At 40.5% G+C, this 16,587-nt stretch overlaps 1 protein-coding gene across 7 annotated transcripts in view; it reads right to left on the reverse strand.

Moving 5' to 3' along the window:
• Window positions 1-920: 920 nt before the first annotated feature.
• SYT1 (synaptotagmin 1) overlaps window positions 921-16,587 on the reverse strand; it is a 336,909-nt gene continuing 321,242 nt past the window's right edge. For all 7 annotated transcript variants that reach the window (XM_074539685.1, XM_074539687.1, XM_074539682.1 and 4 more), the window contains 2 exons: window positions 8,284-8,417; window positions 921-4,026 (listed from right to left, as the gene is read on the reverse strand). In XM_074539685.1, coding sequence (XP_074395786.1) covers window positions 3,820-4,026; window positions 8,284-8,417 — 341 coding nt within the window. In that variant the 3' untranslated portion in view covers window positions 921-3,819. The remainder of the gene's footprint in view (window positions 4,027-8,283; window positions 8,418-16,587) is intronic.

Here is a 16,587-nt window from a genome sequence, read left to right on the forward strand (position 1 = left end):
AAAACTGAACTGGCAGCCTGGAGTGGAAATGTTAAAGCCTAAATAAATAAAACAGGGCTGTTAGAGTAATCAAAAATAAACTGTTTTAATTTTTTGCTTTGCATAACTAACAGGCAATTAACTTTCATTGACTCATGATGTGAAAAGTGAAGGAGAGACAGATACTTTGCTTTGGTAACAGTCTGACAGTTGGGAAGAATGTTTTTCTTGACAGTTGATTAGGGGTTAAATGAGCTGAATAAAATTGGTAATTTTTGCTGCTATCCCTGCTTAGTATAACAGCTATTATATGAAGTGTTTTTCCTTACATTAGTTGTAATGACTGACTTTAAGTGATTACTCTGCTGAAAGAACTGGCTTTGATTGACAGAGATGTCTTCTTGGTATTCTTAAGAGCTGCAAAAATGGCCAGTGCAGATTGAACCTGCAATACCTTCTCCCTGCCCCTTTCCCCCATGGTTTAACCATTTATTTAATAATCTTTCGTCTACAAGAGGTTTAATTTTATGGTCATCTTAGAAGTAGCAGTTGGATGTAGGTTAAAATATACCATCTCTCTCTGAAGGAAAACTTCAACCACAGCTTTAGCACAATTGTCTGGAAGAATACTGATGTGCAGGCAACTACTTGGGAGTTTTTGTCATGGTCATGTTTTGATAGAGCATGATGGTTTTTGAGGCAAATAATCAGGCTCCTGGGTAAACAAGGTAATAGTACTTCATCTGCAACAGACGTGGAGAATTCATCTACTGTAGCGCTGCTGGCTGTGACTGTCTTACTGATGAAAGCAGCTTTTCACAGCCCCTCGAAATGTGCTGTGCTATTTCACTTGTGACACTTCAAAGTATGTGATTGTGTGAAAATCCTGGAGTGAACTGTCTTTTCAAAATTTTAGATCAAAAGAGAAATGCCAGAACATCAACAGGAAATAAAACATTTTTATTGAATATCTGTGTAATATGTATGTTATTTTAACGACAATTGGAAAACTCTACTGTGGGGAGTCACTACACAAAGTGAAACAAAATATAAACCACCTCATCAAAAATGAAGGTAAAATACGGCTAAAGTTGTCAGCTCGCGGGCCACGAGCGATATGGCAGGATAAAACACCCCAAACATTTCTACAAGATACAGAGAAAACCCACACAGAGAAACACTCAAGCAGGCAGTAAATATACACAAAGGCAACTAGGATCTTTCTACAGCATCAGATTCTAATACTTCACACAGCTTTGTCAGAAAGGTACATGTGGCTTCTTTGAGGATGAAAAATGTCATCTTGGTCACATGGCAGGTTCAGTCTCTGAGAATCATTGTACCTTACAAACCAGTTCTAGGGTGATGTTCAGTCTGGCAGTGTAGGAAGAGAAAGCATTAAGAACACCTTAACACAGTAAGTCAGTCCTGGCACTTTGAACCTGCAGCTATCCTGAATGAGTAACTGAAAGCTGGAGACCATGAAGCTCTTAGGCTGGAAAGCTGACTGTCTATTTCTTCTCTTTGGTGGGGTTTGGTCCTTAAGGATAAGATTTTAAAATATTCCAGCTTGATGCTTTGCATGTATGTGCCTGTTTCTATCAGAAAATGTCTCGCTTGTGTTTTTTCTATGTTTCATGTAAAAAAGAAAGAAAATGGATCTTGCTATTCTCACTTTTGGAGGTGGGGAGAGATGCAGGCTTTTATTCTTCTCCCAGTACTCTGCTGCCGCTTTTACCCTCAAAGCACTGAAAAACAGGGATGCTTGGCCATCCCTGCACAGACCTCTGAGACTGTCACACCTCTAGGCATAGCCTTGAGAGGGGCTGTGGAATTCAGTTTGCAGCGCACAGTTCTCGGATTACATTCATCTTTGTTAGACACAGAAGACTGATAAGAACATTATTGGCTAACTCTCATGCCTCCCTCCAAAAGCAATAGCATTTCCACATTTCTAGGGTAATTTGCATTGCTGAAAATAATGAACTCTTCAAAAGCATTATAAATATATTCACAGCTTGGAAAGATAAGCGAGGGGCCTCCCAGGACGGTGCATGAGCTAGAGGTGATGCCCTGAATGCCTTGATGAGATGGTACAGAGGAGGTGCCATGCTGGGGAGCTGTCAGATGACTCTACGGGAAAGCAGCAGGGGCGAGGGCGCTTGGAAACGTAGAGTATTGCACAGGGCTCGACAAAATGCTGCGTGGTCAACCCATTCTCTAGAGCATCCTCGTCCCCTGCATAGCTCTCCAGTTCTACATTGGTCCGTAACAACTGGAACTGCTTGTGCTATGCGTTCCTTCGGCAGTGCAGTAGAAGGGAATGGCAGTATTAGTACAATATCACTACGGAATAAATTGGTTGCTATCCACTGAGAAAACTACATTTCTAAGCACACACGGCAGTCACAGTGATACACAGAGCAGTCTTTCAAGACTCTTATGGAATGACTAATAGCTTCATAATAGTGCCATTTACTACATAATAACATTTAAAACATTTAAAAACTCCTCCTGAAACGAGCATCTAGTATACAGAAGAGGTTGCTTCAGTTTTCTAGAACTTGTTCTTTGTTTTCACTTTTTTTTAAAGGACAAATTAAAACTTAAGTATAAATAGTATATAAAAGGTCACTAGCTGTTCTCTTTTGGCTTACTTTGAAGTGCATTTAGAACTATGGCTAAATTTTGTCATCTTCTGATGGGATTACAATACTGTCTGTTTACCATGAAACTATTTTGTATAATAAACTCACACGGCTGTGTCTAAAAAATATTCTGCATTCCTTCTAATCTGAGTTAGTATCATAAAATATTTTGTTACAAAGTCTAATGTGCAAACTCATTATAATGTGAAATTGTGGATGGAATTCACAGTATGCAAATTTTGTATAAAGGTGATAATGGAGAGCTACTCTTGTTTTCATGGCAGCATTTTACTACTGCTGCATTTCCCTCTTCCCCCTCCCTGCACTTCTGCAGTGGTCTGTCTTCGTATGTTAGATGAAATTGCTGTCTCCTGTGGAACTGCTTCCTCAACTTTGAATCTAAAGCCATTTCAGTCTGTTATGTGTTTGCTTTGGAATATATACAAAAAAATTATATCCTGGCTTCTGGCTACATCTCCATGAGGTCAGCCATGGAACTGCTCAGATCATGCTAAGTTGCCTGTGAAAGAAGTCTACCCAATTGGATTTGCCCCTCCAAGATTCACTGTGGATGTGAAGTGTGCTATTAGGATGGTCCAGTTGAAAGCTCAGATTTAAGTTGTCCTTTAAGATGTCAGTGTAACACTACTAGTGCCTTACAAGTTGGATTTTTTTTTCTGGAATGCAGACGATACAATAGTTACCCTATAATATAGTATCAGCTCTCCTATATCTCAGTCAATTTACATAATTTAAAATAGAACATCTTATTAAAAACATCTAGATATACACAGATTAGGAAACGCTTACAACATACAAATACACAAACTAGAAATAAATTCTCAGCATACTGATGTATATATACAACTGTGTGATACAATAAATAATTTCTGTCATGCTCTATCTACACATCATATTGCTTAAAAGAAGAGTAGATCTGGTGTGGGCAGTGGTGAAATGAAGCGCCTTTGAAAGGCTCTCTACATTTAAATTTGTGCAAATTAAAATGGGAATTTTAAAGTACAACTGATCTGTGTCGGGAACACATGGCTGGAAATGAAAGGACCCATATTACTGAGGTATTTACAGATACTGGCTAAAGAGCACTATGTGGGCAAATGCAGAAAGGCTTCTTCGTCTTTTTCTTTTTCTTCTTCATAATTTAATTTAATTTAATTTAACTTAATTTAATTTACTTCTTGACTGCCAGCATGGCATCGACCTCCTCCTCAGGCTGCAGGGTGTGCCACTGCGCGATGGGCCGCCGCGGGTTGGCCAGCATGTCCGACCAGTGCCGCAGCTCCGCGCCGGTGCTGTTGTAGCCCACAAACACCTTCCCGATGGCATCGTTCTTGCCAATCTTGTCATAGTCCAAAACAGTCACAACAATTTGCACTTTCTGTAACGAGACCCAGGAAGAGCAGTGAGTATGACTGTAAGGGAAGGTTGGCAGGGATGAATGTGGGGACAGCCAGCCATGGAGGAGTCGTGAAGGGGGAAGTGTGTGACAGCTGGAGTAGATTCCCCTATGAGGGGAAAATTCGAAATTTGGTTTTGCTTCCTGTGAGCCTTCCAAATAAAATCAGGTTTACCACCTCCTTGTTAGCTTGAAATTTGTCCCTTTGCATTGAATAGCTTCATATGGAAATTGAGGCTGATTGTTTATCCTTTAACAGATTAACAATTTACAGGTGAGTTAATTCAAAAGTTGTGCAATTTTACAGACCCTTATTTTTTAAGTAAATAAGTTAACAACTAAAGTTCAGAAATGGCTTTATGTTTTCAATGCTGTACTCCATTCTGTTAGCTGCTATTCTACTTCTTAGCAACTCTTACCCATCCATCCAGTAGGCTAGTCAGGTATTTCCAGAAAAATTCAGAAGACAGCCCTTATGGTTACTACACACACACACACACACACACACACACACACACAGAGGTGTGTTCTAATCTCTATGCACATGTGTGTGCACTTGTGCACATGTACAAGCATGTGTGTACACTGTGTATATTCTGTGTATTTACAGAGAAACCTAGGAAACAGGCTGGCTGCTTGAGGGAGCTGGAATGGATGTATAAACCCCTGGTGTCTCAGGGCTCTGACACTGGCACAGCCTACGACTGAGCTGATGCTGGAGTGCCACTTCTGTAGGAATGGTGACCCCTGGCAAACAGGGTTAAACAGGTCCCACATGGTCTGTGTGAGCCCATCTGTCACAGCTCAAAGACAATTTTCCATCCATTTGGGCTGGGGAACACTGGGAGGTGTTTGAGCCAGGCATTTATGTTTGGAGTTGTGTGCAGATGCACACAATTCCTTTCTTTCAGGTCTTTAATAATTGTCAGAAGAGCATAAACAGCTTTTCCTTCAGTGGAGTGGTGTTCTCCTGCAACACCACTTGAGACTTTCCTTCTTATTTTACAAAACTGTAAACACTTCTCCTTATAGGGGTTTATTTTTAATGATGAGCATACAGTTCTTTTCCTGATTACAGTGTCAGCTTCCTGAATAGAAGGAAGAATGACCTGAAACATATTTCCAGAAAAATCCTCTATTCTCTAGAATTAGGATTTTAAATTTAAAGCTTTGAATGTATCTACAATGCAGATCTCTTACTAGAATGATTAATTTCAGGGCTTGTAATAGGATTATCTTTTAGAAGTAGCAAGACCAGGGTCATGAGGTTTATTTTATAAAGTCCTTTTCCTTACAGGATTGTAACAGCTCACTGAGCCAGAGAAAGAGATGATTCCAGCAGGCACTTAAGTATTTATATAGTTGCTGATGACAAAAGTTTACATTAAACTCAAGATTTTCCCTCCCCAGAGCACTCACGATAAAAGGCAATATTCTGAAGCAAGTATTTCTAGCTGCCAGAATTACATTTCAGTGTTGCTGTTTGCAATACACTCACTTCTAATGGTACCTCCCCAAATGAACACTTATGTTTTAGATTCATGGTACATTCACAGATATAAAATGTAAGCATGAGGCTATTTTTTTGCACTACAGAAAAAAGCTTGCCTGCTCTACCTAGAAGCTTGGGGATAGTTATTACTGGGTTTTTTTTTTTAATGTTAATCATAAGAATAAAAATGAGCACTGTAAATGAAGGACCCTTTTCCTTGCTCTACAAAGATGTAAAGAACAGCCAGCTCAGATAATTAACTTGGAGATGATTCTCCCCTCATGATCTCTGCACTAAACCTACAGAGAAATGCGAGCATCCCTTTGCCTTTGTACCACATATTAAAGGAGCAGCTGCATGGCAAAACCCAAGAGGTGCCAGTAGAAAGAACTGCCTCTCCTAATAAACACTTGGATTAGCAGTTTCCACGGTGTGATTAAGCCCTTTGGACTGAGAGGGCCCGGAGACACCGCTGCCTGCAGAGGCAGTCTGCTCTGCATGTGGCAAAACACGAGCCTGATCTGCCAGCAGCAGGAGGATTTGACTTCCCTGTGGTGTTCTCCCATTACCCTTGAACATATCACTTTCTTTCTCCTAAGAGCCATAACCCACAGTCACTGTAAAATTGTTAGAAATGTTAATGTTTGTCTCCTTTAAAATTACACAGATGTATTGCCATTGACCTGCTTTCCCTCCATCACCTCTCTTCATTCTCCAACAATCAAAAAACTTGTATAACCATTATTTTTAAACAGTGAAAGTTTGCTTAATGACTTTATATGAATAGCACAGGTCACAGTGATTCCTACCATGGTAAGTCTAAATAACATTTTAAATGAGTTTTTCTAATGCTGAAATCACTTCAATATCCATCATGAAGTAGTCTAAATGTAGTCTTTTATAACTAACTCAAAATACATTGTCAAATGACCCAAGTCCATAATTGCAGATTTAAAATTGGGGCTATATGGTCAAGTAGATAGCTAAAAGGTAATTCTAATAAACTTATTAAAAAAAAAAAAAGGAAGACAAAAATTTAAACCTCTAAACCACAGTACTTTTAAAATAAACTACATGCACCTCAAAAAATGACTTTGACTTTGAATTAGAAGGCAAAATGGTCAAGTACAAAAAATGCGCCCTACCATGCCAAAGTTTTGACAGGGTAAGTCGGAGGTAACCATTCCAGCTCTTCAATCCTATCCCTATTTGGAAATCAAGATACTCACTGCCTAAACTGCCACTTGATTTGATTCACCTCTTTTTGCCTCTTTGATCCTTGTTGTGAAATCTTTCACAAGCACACAGACCAGCTTTCAATAAAATCAAGAGAAATTAGCACCGACTGGATTTCCCACTTTTTAATTCCTATAATCCATAGACACCTATACATGCAGTAGTACATGAAGAAATTCTAAACGGACTAGTTATGCATCCAAGTCACTGTGCCCATGCTTCACCTTGTCTAGTTTTATTATTTTTGTTAGTACCAAGTCAATAAAATCCAAGATACTTGAAAGGTAGGCCTTGGCTCCTGGGCTTCTCTCCAGCTCAGCTGCTATCAAAATCCAAGAAACACAATGTGAAAACCGAAACCATGCTCTCATCTAATGAAGAGGGGGCTCCAAGTTCTGTCCAAGCAATTTAAACACATTAAAACTTTTAAACTACAAGTTTAAAAGCATGGAACCTAATTTATACAATAACCTCTCTTACAATCCACAGAAGGATGTATTCCCAGATGCTTTAAATTACGGTCATTCAAATTGGGAGGCCCCTGACAGGACCCTTTCCCCACTCAGCTCCACCCAGAAAAGCTGTTTTATTGCCTAACATCTCCACAGTGCTGGGGCTCTGTGGCCAGGTGGGAAGCCAGCCTGTAGCTCTTTTCCCACGTGCCTCCTGAGATGGTTAAAAAAACACTTCTCTCTTGAGATAAAAGACAGTTAACATCAAAAAAAGTTAATTCTCTCTCATGAGAGATGGTTTGCCTCCCAGTAGCTCAAAGATAGGCAACTGAGTCCCTGAAAAAGATTACACAATGCTTTGTCCTGGTATTTCCCATTGCTACTGTAGGTGACTCCCATCTCACTGTGCTGACTTCTGAGACCCTTAATTTTAGGTGCTGAGCTCTGGGAGTAGCAGCTAGACAACTGCTGGAGCTCTCCTGAGGCACTGAGAGAACAGGGACTGCAGTACTGGCCCCTGAGATTCTCAAATGCCTTTTTCCAAGGGACATAGGAATCACTGAAAGTTTTCAAAGTGTAGTGAATAATTCTTGAAAAAAGCTGGGTATGAATTAAGTGTTTTACTTTAAAGGGCTGCTGCAGTGCTTTCAAAAAACAGGGCAAATAGATGCATAAGGAACACAAATTTATCTGATAATGCCAATGTATTATATTAAATAAATTAGGGAAAAATGTTATATATGGCTTTTCTTTTATCCCTACACCTTTTTGCTAGCACATTCCTTCACTACCTCCCTGTGGATTTTTCCCCCCAAATCCATTTCTGTTACCAGAAAATGTCAGTTATCCATTTCTCACTGATGAATCAAAGCTTCCTAAGTACTTCACATTTTATAATTTCCCTCTTGAAGCAGTCACACTCTTCTAATGTAGCACAGGGCTGGCACCTAGGTGCTAATGAAGGCATGCACATGTGATAATTAAAAAGATTCCTGTTAAATATTTATGAGGGCTGAGAAATGGAATGCAGAGGAAAGACAGAACCCTGTTTGACATTACCTGAATTTGCTCGAATGGTACTTCAAAGCTGAAAGACTCGTTGTAGTAGGGATTCAGAGTGTTCTTTTTAATTGTAGTCTTTTTCTTCTTCAGCCTCTTACCATTCTGCATCAGATGGATCTTCACATAGGGATCTAAGCATTGAAGAGAAGAGGCAGAGCTAAGAAGGAGAGTTCAGTGTGTTTTCCACAAATTTTAATCCCATAGATGTAGGAGTAGATCCTACATCTATGAAAAGAAAAAAAAAAGCAAAAACAAACAGACAACATTCACAGCTCATATTTAAACAAGTTCTTAATTTCTACTACAGAAGAACTCCTGTAGGAGTGTGAAGTGCTCCTGATGGGAAAAGGTACAAAGTATTTATTGCCTTATCTCCTTAACATAATGAAGGTGGAGTAAATTCCACCTAACTTCATTCCACAGCTTATTAACCATCCTGCAAGCATTTCTCAGCAATGGTTTGTGGGGTGGCTTTCCCAGGACAGGTGAGTGCTGCCAAATGCACACAGCAGGTACAGAGCTGGCATGGCTGGATGCTCTACAGCCACCTGGCGCCTGTTCCCATCACTCCTTGGGCAGGGGCTGTGCCGTGGTTTTCCTGTCCCCTGCCCTCCCTGGTGAGCTGTGACTGACAGGGCCCAGCAGTGCCTGGCAGGAAAGGACTCTGTCCCTTCACCAGCAGCCCCTGCCTCAGTGCTGCGCACAGCCAGAGCCCAGGGGGGCCACAGGGCTCTTATAAATTACAGACTGGCTTTGCCATTCTCTGTTGAATTCCCACTGTCACTTCAAACAGCTTCTGGTGGCAAAGGAACAGAACTCATTTGGTACCTAATCAGGTGTTCCTTGTGCGAGCAAACCTTTCCTGCACATTACAGCACTGATGAGGTATCTCAGTGATGAAATTTCAATGGAGGCTTTGCCTGCTTAAAAAAATAGCACTGTGAGTCCTCAATCCATCACTAGAACCATGTGCCTGTCTGGAGAGTGAGCTAACATTCTTCCATGAAGCTGGTAATTACAAGTACCCTCACTGAGTTCAGCTAATTTTCTGTTTAGCCTTACCACAAAGCAACATTTGAGGAATCTCAAACTCATAGGTTTCAACACCCTGTATGGCACTGTCACCAAAATTTGGGTAGGTACCTCTCTGGCTTTAGGCAGCTGAACTTTGATGTAGATCAAGGCAAGCTTCCCTTGAGTGAGCTGGTAGGAGGTATCTAAAATGCCTGACAGACATGAGTCACCTGCAGCATAAATAAGGGAGCCTGAATGACGCAAACTATCAAAGGAGAGGGCTTCTCCTTCCCCTCCTGGGAAAAGGCTGGGCAACAGAATAAGGATAAATGAATACTGCACTTAATATGAGCAGACCATGCTTTATGATTCTGCAATGAAATTAATCTTTGGAAGAGTAATTGCACTCTTCTACAGTCAAAATATGCCTTCCTGGGTGTTCAGCACAATTAAGCTACTGGAGTCACTTGATCACAGTCTACAGTTCCTCTGAAGGAAACCTAATTTTGGGAGTAGATTCTTCAAGACAGCAGACAAGGGTACAAAAAGATCCAGTGGCTGTGAGAAGGAATTAGGAAAATTCTAACTTAGAAATAGGCACATATTTTAGAAATAAGATGGAAACAGCTGGAGTAGCTTCTTCAGTGGTGAACTCTCTGTTATAGAGGGTTAAGACTCCTTCTCCCTCAAAAGACTCAAAGTTCAAACAGAAATTAAATCAGGGTAGGTTTATGCTTCAGGCAAGATGGGATTGTGAGGGTTCCTTGTGGCTGCACAATTCATGAATCAAGGAGTATCATGTGAAGAGCAAAATGCTAGCAAAAAGCCAACAGAGGTCTATTTCTTTTTTAATACTGAGTTCAACATCACTGCACACAGGGTTTTGAAGATGGAAAGGAGGCAAATCTGGAATTCTTCAGCATTAGCTGGTACTTGAGAAAAGCTCATCACTTTCCCTAATGCTCCATGGAGAATGCAAAACTGTGCTAACTTCAAAATGCTGGTTTAGGTATACCTAATACATACTAAGAAAGTTTAGTAGTCAATGAGTCAGTGGTAAAGTGTTAAGAAATGAGAATGAGGTAAGATGCTGTAAAAATATAATTTGAGTCACTAGACTGGAAGGCTAAACAGCATAGTAATATATTATTATTAAGGCTATTGGAATGGAATAATTTATTAAAATAAATGCAAGTGATATAAGCCAATTCTTAGCTGATCTGTGCCTTTGCACAGACAATATACACAGATTTGATGATTATTCATATGTCCTTAAGGAATTGTACAGTAAGATTTATAAAGGGATGCAGAAATATTCCTATATTGATAACAAAATCCATGTTTTGGAGAAGAATATTTTTAAACTAGAAATCAATGTATCTGAATGCTTCTACATCTGTGAGTACATTAATTTAAATTATTTGCTTCTACTGACTTTCTATAGTTTCTATCTTCATGCTTGCATTAGAACAAAACCTAGCCTAGACAACTCACAGCTATGGGACAAGACCCACAAGACACATTTCTGTGGTTTCTTTTTCATGTCCTGATCAGTTTCTTCTGTTTGTCAGTCTGGGGAGTTGAGTCAGGCTCAAATGCCAGTTGTTTAGAGGAATGACCCAGTGGTGCCCCTGTAGTGCAGAACTGAGTGGCAGAGGTACCAAATGGAGCACAGAATGGGGCATAACACAGTAAAATAATCCGATTTTCTTTCATCTGAGGGTAGAATTGTCATGCTAATCCAAACAGAACTTAACTGAAACCATGTTCCTTCTTTTCTTGTTTCACAGGAAAGTATTATATAAGTTTAGCCATCACAAACATTTAAAATCAGAACAGGGTGTCCAGCTCAAGTAAGTGGGCCATTAGAGATTTTGGCTGAGTTTATCCTCATTAGATGGTATATCCACTTCCTTGTTTTTGAAGTATCCTGATCCTAATTCTCCCCTCTCCTCATCCTTCTGTGTCCCATACATAAGCCCCTCCAGCACTGCCCTATCTTCAGTTACATTCTCCCATGTTCCACAGCATTAACTTCCTCAATTCCCCAGTAATCTGCTTGCACTCTGCACAAAAATTCCGATACCTAAGCACAGACTTTCTTGTTACTTCATGAATAAATCTCTGAAAGAGACAAATTCTCTTCCACTAAGTAACAGAACCTGAACTGCTTGGAATCAATTAGTGGAAGAAGGGATGATAATCAAGAGAAAGCAGAACCTCTGGGAAGTGCCAGTCTCCAGTGATTTTTGTGAGATAAGGTTTAGAGCTAATGGAAACGTCTTTCCTGTCTACTTGCAACATAACCTCAGTGCTGGCCCCATTAGTCATTCTGAGTAATACTTTAACATGTAAATAGTCTCACTGAAGAACTGAGACTAGTAAGGATGACAGAACTGATATTACAGCCCTGCAATGACAAATTGCCTGTTAAATGCCTAGCCTGGTCATAAAGGGCAATGCCAATGAAAATAAGTATTTCTCTTTATGTACCCTGGATAGTTATCTCATTCCAGAGTAAATATCTATCTTTAGTTAAATAGATTGCACCCCAGAATATTAATTTCTCTCCATGGGTAAACATCACTGTATTTTTAGCCAGTTTGATTCCTTTCAAGTAAACAGGGATATAGAACACATTACATCCCCGGGTATCTCTGGATGGATCACACTCATCTATCTGGAAGAAAAGATGTTGCACCCAGATGTCCCTCTGCTGAAGGAGACAGAATAGCTTTGTGTCCCTTGCTTAATAACCCATTTTAACCAGTGTATGGGACCAATTAAAATTGTGCTATTTATTCCCTCATTAACAGTCCACCCAGGAATGCTAAAAAGATGTACAGTTCACAACTAATTGTGCATTGTGGATCTCACAGTAATGTCTCAATGGAGGCTAGGTGAACTGCTTTTAAAGCATGGAGAGGACCAGCTGACACATTTTGTTTTCCTGAAGTTTGCAATATGATGCCAATACCTTATTTAATAAGTAATTGACATGGTATGTAATACCAAGATTTCTACAGTAATCTGGACCACGAGGCATATATATATAGATATTTACATATACACACACAACTGGATCTCTCTTAAAACAATGACTAGTTACAGACATGTTGTAGACAAGATGCACTTAGTCGGTTAAGAGATTTTACAAAAGAAAACCTTAAAAGGAAAAAGCACTACAGCTCAAAAGAAGAGAATTGTGGCAGAAGACAGTATGTCAGGAACAGCTAGAACTTGAGGACTGTTTTTCAAGGGTTTTCAGGACAAAAGATGTTAGAGAGGTAAGTAGCTAATGAAAAATAATTTTCCACATAGGTAGGAGAGAATTCAGCATGTAAATTTCCATTTATATGGATCTTCAGAAAAAAAGAATCAACAACATAGCTTGGAATGGTTTTACTACAATGGCTTATTCTGAATGCAAACAGAAGTACAGTGACCATCTTTTTAAAAATAACATGGAAGCTTCTTCAACCTAATGATAATATGAAAAGTAAAGCATCTAGAAGTTGATAAATTTGGAAAATGTCAGAGATAGCACTGAAATTGATTGTGTGTGCAGTTTCAGTCCCAATCCTGTGGGCAGGGGGAGCTTAATGATTTAAAGAAAAAAAATCCCATCCAGGTCTGTGCAGACAGATCAGAGAAAACCCTCTACAAGCTTTGAGAAAGCCTAACATGATTAACAGGAAAAAACATGAGCCAGAACAAACTAGTCATAGATACACCTGAATACTTTCATATGACAAAACACTGTAATAAAATGTTCTCAACTAAAACGCAAAAATGGTGAAGAACTACGGTGCCAGAACTGCCTCCAGCTGTATTTTTGTCTTCAAAATGTTCAGGATAACTGGGTGCTCATTAGCACGTGTTTTTTCCCATCAGAAGAAAATTTATGCACAATCCATGCCAAAGCTCAACATCACTGACATTTAGAGCAAAAGTGTCAGCAGACAGTGGAGTTTCCATTCCAGGAAGCAGAATGAATTAATGAAGAGCTTGGAAATTGATTCAAGAAGTAAAGAAAATGAGGTTTGGAAATGCAGCTTTGCAAATAGCTGTGCAAATGCAGTTAGGACAGAGGTGACATGCAGGGTGCATTGTTAGTGCCAGGCTAAAGAGCCACTCTCATCCTGCAGCACAGCAGCACGGTGGAAAGCAAGGCAAGACCGAGCCAGGGGCTTGGACCAGAGCTGGAGCAGGGTCAGTAGTGCGCCCTTAACCTGTTCCCCTTCTGTGCAAACAAGCTTCAGGTGAAGTTCTCTGGGCAGGCAGTGGGGAGAGCAGCCATTTAATGCAGCAAACAACCTTCTTTTCTCTAGAGACTGTATCTGGGATGGAGGCTGGCAGCACCTGTGTGCCTCTGGAGAGAAACAGCAGCATGGGCCAGAGCTGGGCTACGGAAAGCAGCAGGGCTCTAAGAGCAAAGCAAAACAGGAAGAACTTTCCTGGGAGTTCCCACAGATTTGCTGATTTTTCCCAAAAACCATGGGACATGCTCCCTCTGTGGGCATATAAACTCTTCCTCCCGAGGGACAGGGACAATTCACACAATGCCTGTGGCATCCAGGGCATGGATAATTTCCCCTGACTTCTCCTCTTCTGTTCATTCTTGTTTGGATGACAGTGGATAAAAAAAACAATCTCTGAAATAATGAGTTTAGAGTGATACTGGATTTTCTCAGCTAGTATTTTTTCATATTAATGGAAAGCTTTGAATGGGAAAGAAAGCCAGAGGGGGAAAAACAATAAATGGTACAATGACTAAGAAGAATCCCAAATACCTTCTAGACTGCATAAAAATTATAGTTTCTATTCACTGACACAAGCTGTAGGCCTTCTACCTTCCTCCGCAAATGAACAAATTAAAGTTAGGGCATTATTTTTAAGGAGCAGTTGATGTCCCAAGAAAAAAATATTGGAAAACACTCTCACATTGGAAACAGTTCTCTTGGCATAAACTATATGGTTTGTAAGGTTTCTAAGGCTTTTAAAATTAGATTTCCTTTAAAATAGGGCTTTTAAAAAAAGTTGATTTGCTACATAATGTCCACTCTTCAGCTAATGCTGATATTTTGTTACTCTCATCACACGTTCCATAACCCTACCAGGCTGCATATATTACTTGATGTTATGGGCCAAGTCTTTATCAGTAGCCAGGACTTGAGAGGTGAGTAGCAAAAGGTTCCTGTGCAGTGTCTATGCCAGTCCTGACCCCAGCAAAACACCTTTTAAAATCCCTTTTACTAAGGGGGCTGAGGATTGAGTGGTGGAGACTGTCCCAGCACCAGTAGGGCACTGGCCATGGATGGGGCTGAGAAGCTGCAGCAGTCCAGAGGGGCAGTCAGAGTGGCCATGAGGGCTGTGCACAGTCTCACCCTCAAAAGCTCCTGTCACACTTGCCAGTGTCTGTCTGTGCCACAGAGAGGTGCTCCAGACCCAGGGCACACACACAGAGCACACGCCCATCAGGCTCCCCGGGCTCACATGTCACAGTGGAACAACTTATATGACTTTGGGTTATGTATTTCCACCAGCATCTTTAAAAAAAAGATGCTGTAAGACTGGGTAATTAATAAATGAAAACATTTTAAATTTCATACTCAGTAATATTAGACAGATTCTCATAGGAATAATGGAGTCCAGGAATCCCTTCATAGTGGGGAAGAAGGGGTTGATATTTATAAAAGTAACAATAGCCTGCCTAGAATGAAGAGAATTAAATGGAGAGTGTAGCAAAGCAATCTCAGAATAACAACTCTTCACTGGTGTGCAGTTACATGAACATCAAGTTGCTACTGAAATGCTGAATTCAGAGAAGCAGGGAGCTTTGGGAAGAAGGAGGTGCTGTAAAACTGTCAGCCAGTCAACAATTTCCTCACCCAAGAATCCCAAACTGAGGTTGCTGAACATGTAGAGTTGACAGTGGAAAGAGAAACGTTCACAGTGGCCTAAGGGCTATTCAGCCAGCCCTTGGGTGTGCAATTCCACCCACAGTGCTTCCAACTGGAACATAACAACAAATGTTACAGTGCCAGATGGGGAAAGCAGCTGAAAATGGGAGGGAAAAAAAAAAGAAGAAGAAGAAAAAGAAAAGCCAAAAGTCTTATTTAAAATCAGCACAAATTAGTGGTTATGAGTTTATGATTAAGTTTACTGCCAGAGCAAGGATAGCTGATCTGTCTGTTGTATCCAAGGGGTTCATTTCAGCACAGTTACACACAGGCAAAACAAACAGTTTCATAAAGCACAACAAATGTGGGTTGAACCAACAGGAAAATGCACCTTGAGTTTTGGCTGTGGGTAAACACAGAATGCTCTTGTGGAAAAGCAACGCTACCCAACCAAGCACCTTGTAAATGTGATTACATGGAAACTACATGCATCAAAGCAGTAAACCTTGTTCCCTTGTTCTTGCACCAAAAGGGGAGGAACTGACTGCTCATGAAGCTCAAATGTAGTGAGAGGGGGGATAGACAGCATGGCATTGTAAAATTTTAACATAGTGGAGAAGGGCACCTGCAATCCTAGATAACAAATAAAGACATACATATGCATATTGCAACACCATGCTTGTATACAAGTAGGAAGAATTCAACAACAGCTGAGATGAAGTAGGTATTTATATCAAAGAGTGGGAATGTATTAATTTGAACTGCTGATACAGGCAGACTCTCCAGGACAGGAATCCAGACTGGAACCAAAGCAAGCTGGCAATACCTCAGGCAGCAAATTCCAGCAGACTGCTGAGTTAGAATTTAGGTAATGCCTTTTGATGATGTAGAGAAAAAAAAAATTAAATTGATGGCAGTGAAAATACCAGATGATAATACATAGAGGCTTAGAGAGATTGGAAAGACTGTCCTCAAGTGAACTGGGGAGGAGGGAAGGGGGAATACACATGGACAGGCATAAGAGTGAAGAGAGAATCAGAAGCACAGGTTACAGAACACCCCAAACAAGCCAAGTTAAGAAGCAGATCTTGTGGGATGTCTTAGCTGAAAACAACAGGAGCTTGGGTACATAATGATGTTCTGCACAGGACTGTCAGAGAGCGTCTTGAAGCCCTCGAGAGCTGGGCTGGTTTGGGGGCAGAGCTGCCCCAGCTCACTGAGGCACACACTGCTGAGTGAAGGCCTCTTTTCACTATTTCCCTGCTCCCAGAACCCCACCCATCACAAAGACCCCAAGCCCCAAATCCTACACCTGTGAGGCAAAATAACCACAAACCTCACTGAGAACAGATAGGCATTCCAGTATTACTGGGTAATAAAGAAA

This window comes from Zonotrichia albicollis, chromosome 4 (assembly GCF_047830755.1).
Source record: "Zonotrichia albicollis isolate bZonAlb1 chromosome 4, bZonAlb1.hap1, whole genome shotgun sequence".
Lineage (NCBI taxonomy): Eukaryota > Metazoa > Chordata > Aves > Passeriformes > Passerellidae > Zonotrichia > Zonotrichia albicollis.